General features: G+C 41.9%; 1 protein-coding gene across 1 annotated transcript in view; it reads left to right on the forward strand.

The window, feature by feature from the left end:
- CCDC129 (coiled-coil domain containing 129) overlaps positions 1 to 3,866 on the forward strand; it is a 31,904-nt gene extending 28,038 nt beyond the window's left edge. The window contains exons 6-8 of the mRNA XM_009880703.1: positions 756 to 883; positions 1,743 to 1,854; positions 3,810 to 3,866. Coding sequence (XP_009879005.1) covers positions 756 to 883; positions 1,743 to 1,854; positions 3,810 to 3,866 — 297 coding nt within the window. The remainder of the gene's footprint in view (positions 1 to 755; positions 884 to 1,742; positions 1,855 to 3,809) is intronic.
- Positions 3,867 to 4,647: the final 781 nt, after the last annotated feature.

The following is a 4,647-nucleotide window of genomic DNA, read 5'->3' on the forward strand; positions in this document are numbered from 1 at the left end:
CTGGTGTAGATGGTTACATCAAGGTAGATGATCAGTCATACTAGATACCTTCTCTCAGTGAAGAGTAATGGTCACAGTTATGGCATAGTTCCTCTGACCTATTACAGATATCTACTTTTGGATCAGAACAATCGCTCTGTTGCAGTACTTGCATGTACATCTGTTGCTGTAGATGTCTGCATTTGGTTAGATAAATCCAACTCTACGTTTCTAACTGGTAATAGATGAGAAATTATCAGTGTAACACTTAGCACAAAACAGCAGGGAAGACACTTTTCCTTCTCATAGGTCTTACATATCTTCCCTCTCTCCCTCTCTCCCTCTTTCTCTTTTTCAAAACAGTTTCTAACTTCCGGTGGACAGTAATTTAACCTATCATTAACCCATAGCAACTCATCCTGCTCAAATATAATGTCTGACAACAGTGCAATAACATCAGAATTTGGCACATTGTGTCAGATCTTTGATCAAAGTCCTTCAATGGCAAAAATGAAATTCTCACTGACTCAGGTAGTGCCAGGACTTAATCCTACATGCTTTAGGACAAAAGGTGGTGACTGGGATGCAATGGATGCACCCAGAGCAAACTCACTTGAAGTGCCATCTGGACTTTCACGGCAGCTGCTGACAGAGTCCCTGTTGTGCGGGTTAGAGGAGGACCCAAGCTGTCCAGGCTGTCAGCTTCAAATGCATTCGACATGGAAGTGCTCAAAGAAAAGTAGTAAAGTGGGGTGTCTTCTTGCTTTTCTGTGTAGTGTACCCTCCATGAAAAAGAAGTGATGAAGAGCTCCTGCCAGCACTTCCAGGAGAAGCTGGATGAGATTGAACAGCATCTGACTGAACAGCAGGCCCAGTTTTCCAGTGCTATGCCAGATGAAGGAAGGTAATGACAGCTCAACATACCTAAATCCAAAGCTGGCATCAGCAACAGCCCGTGGGCATGTGCAACATGTCTGATCACTTGTGTTAACCACAGCACTTCTGGTCAGTGAGGTGCAGCTGTGGGCATCCAACAAGTGGTTGAGAAATGTTCTGTGATGTGATTTTTGCTCAGAGGAAAGTCCAGCCTCTCTCCACACTGTTCAAGGCTCTTAAATATGTGCATTTTGAAGGGCAAGATTGCTCCACAGATGCAGACCAGATTTTTAGTGTGCAACTACTATGTTTTAATAGCAATAGGAACACAGGAACAGAACTCAGTCAGCTGGAGCTCAGTATCCCAGGTCAGTGCTGGGTTCAGAGAAGTAGATGGGAGCAATCTCTGACAAATGAGTCACTTCAGGCCATGTACTTACTGCTTATGTTCAATGGGGTGATGATACAGGAAAAATTGAACTAGCTCATCATGGACTCAGCCCAAGTTCACAGGGATTACCGAGAAGCCTCAGGTTCACAAAAAGTTACTGGGAGCTTCCAGTCTTGAACTGCCTGAAAGTAGGGCATTTATGCAGTCTTTGGGCTAGCAATAAAATCAAAAGTGATATATGTGCCCAGACTCAAGCTGACTCTGCAACTACGTGTTTAATCCTGCAACTGGGGTAATCAAAGAAATGAGAGTCAAGCAGACAAGGGCTGTAATTTATTATTTCTTAAGGTATCCGGTGATCATGGGTACAAACAAGTGGGACAACTTGTTTTGTTGTTGTTAAAAACAACAGGGAGCTACAGGCGTTACGCTGGGGCTGAGGAAGAGGAGGGTGTTCACTGCTCACTCAAGTGTGCTTTCGCTGCTGTCACTACAGGGAGGAAGGCAGAGACCTGCAACTCTTACGGCGAGCTGTTCGTCAGGAGGTTGCAGAGCTGGAACTTCGGCTGAATGATCAAGCTTGCCAGGTCAGGGAGGGCATCCTTATGGTACGTTGCACAAGCCACCGCTCTGGGTCGTGTGGGGAGAGTTTGAAGTCTGTCCTGCTATTCTGTGTTGAAAGCATTAACTCTGACATACATCTGAATAAACTTTTCAGTGCCAAGAATAGGAAGACTTCCGATAACAGATTTTACATCTTTGACTGTTCTGCTTGAGCTCAATCACCCAGGAAAAGTGCCAATAGTTATAGAAGTGACTGTATTCTCCTCTGCTCTGTAAAGGTCCCGTGATTTCTAGAATAAAGTGATAGGTAGTCAGCCTACAGAATTACTGATAAATGGTTACTGGTCTGGTTCTTTTCTGGACCAGTGCTCCATTCGATAAGGACAGGTAAAGAAAATGTGATCGAAGGATTCGTTACTTGTCTTTGATTCTTCCCTGACAAACTTGGGTTAGAGGGTCAAGGCTGCAATGGTCACAGACTGAAGTCCATTTGGAGATTTTCCATTAGGCAATTAGATCTATCTGTTGAAATAAAATGTCCTTTAGGCCTTTCTCCTCCTTTTTATGGCAACATCTCCTTTGCCAGATATTGCATGTCTTCTTCGGACCAAGCAGAAGAAGCAGGCATGCTTCATATACTCTTGTGTATCCTGCTTGATTCCTTTTATTATATTTTTATTACTGCAATATGCTTTTCCTTCTATTTTCTCTGCAGCAGCTGGACCAATTACTAGTAGAACAATCCCATCTGTTTTCCGAGCTCGGACTCTCTGATTGGAAGGGAGAAAGAAAAGCCCAGAATAAACAAGCGTTTCCAGATGCTGCTGACACCTCACATCCTCAAAGTGTGTGCCCAAATATGGTGTTCCCAAGAGCTCCTAGCAAAAACATGACAGCAACAGGCTCACTCTCTGCCCTGAGGTCAGGGGCACCCCCGATGCTCTTTCCTCCCAGGACAACACCTGAGCCGAATTCAGCTGGGTGTGACCCACAGGAGCTCTCCACCAGTAAAAAGGAAATAAAAGGTCCTCCCCAAGCAAAAATGGACTTTAAGGCATTTTTATACAACGTAAGGAGATGTTTCAGTCTCACCCTCAAGGTTTTAAGTGGAAGGGATCGCTAACCCGCAATGTGATTTTATTGTTCTGTGTCTCATTGCCACAGCTTAGACCAGGACCCTTTCCTGCTCAGCCGTGTGCTCATCCCAAGGGATGGAGCCTGTGTTTCAGGGCACGTTCAGTGTGCATAAACAACACAGGCAGACCTGCCTTGGTATTTCTCAGTAAGTTGTGGCAATGATCTAGATGCTTCAGAAAGAGCATATAAGTACCTGGATAGTATTTGCCTGGCTTGCTTGAACTTTGAATGCAACTGTTTGACTAATTAGTATACTCAACCCTCTCCCACCATGTGAAATTAGTAATTTATGGCTTCAATTTGCAGAGACAATTATCCAGTTTTACAAGGGCAGTAAAGGCAGTGAACTGGAAGGTTTGCTGTTTTTCTTAAGAAATTCTAAGTCAGCATTTCTGACTGATCTGATCTCACAATGTAACCAAAAAAAAATAAATGTTTGCCTACATTTTTAATACAAAAAATGCCAAGAAAAATATCTTAGATAGCTGCCTTATCATTTAACGATCTGTCCATCTAAGCATGTGTCCCAGTTTTTAAGGATTGATCATTCTTTTAAATGAACAGTTAGGGTTAAATACTGCATAAACTTCATGTGAACACCATGGGAGGGAATGCTCTTTATTGTAGTCTTATACTACTTTCTTGATTTATGTTAACTTTACCACTGATATTATCAAGCAGAATCAGGTTCCTTAACACACAATTCAAAGAATGAGAACCATAGACAGTGAGGAACAAAGAATGGAAATATTTGCGATCATGTTTTGTCATTTTTTGCACCCATTTCCTTTTAAGACTAGTCTTGGTCATTCCCTCAACAGACAAAGAAAATAACACTTTTTTCCTTTTTTTTTCTTTCCAGTTGAAGAAATCATTCCGAAATTCTTTAGGTAATGATTCAGCAGAAGGAAAAGACTGACAGAGGGCAAACTGATGGATTTTGGTTTTAATTACTGTGGTCTTTTTCCTGAAATGCATGGTATACCACAGAAACAAATGAGCAAAACATTGCATTATAGAAAGTTCTGATCACACCGGTTTCATTTGCAATGAGATGACTGGCCAGCAAAACAGGCATTTTTAAAGGATGTTTCAAAGAGAGGTGCTACGTATTTTGCTATTCTGTGACTACAAAACTTACTGCTACGCGTAGGATAGGGCTGTTCTTTGTAAGGTCGTTTAAAAGGAAGAGGAGAGGGCTTATTTTTGAGAAGAAACTTGAGAACTTGCAGACAGCCCAGGAGATACCATTAGTAGGTATTCTCCTTATAGCCACTTATTTTAACACAGTCCTTCAATATTAACCCTCAAGACCAAAATACCTTGTATAGTCCTAACCAAGTTCTAGCTTTTAACTTGCTACTAACTTGCTTCTGACTAATTTTGTGAGGCTTGTACCTAATGTCAGTATCAAATCAGAAGCTCACTGACATTGCATAAAATGTTAAACACCCACTCTGTCAAACTATTACTGTGGATAGTCTCCTGGCTGTCCTCTTCCTTTTCATATTTGCTTCATATAAATCCAATTAAAACCAAACTGTGGCTAGAAACACAGGATTTTCTACATTTAAAGCCTTGAATCAGAATCCTGGTTGAGTTTTCTGGGGCACGCTCAGAACCTGGGTTCATGCAGAAAAAGCCATGAGAAAAGACCTCCCAGGTTTGGATCACAGCAAAGAAATTCAACTGGTTCTTTT

This window comes from Charadrius vociferus, unplaced genomic scaffold, assembly GCF_000708025.1.
Source record: "Charadrius vociferus isolate BGI_N301 unplaced genomic scaffold, ASM70802v2 scaffold1493, whole genome shotgun sequence".
Taxonomy (NCBI): domain Eukaryota; kingdom Metazoa; phylum Chordata; class Aves; order Charadriiformes; family Charadriidae; genus Charadrius; species Charadrius vociferus.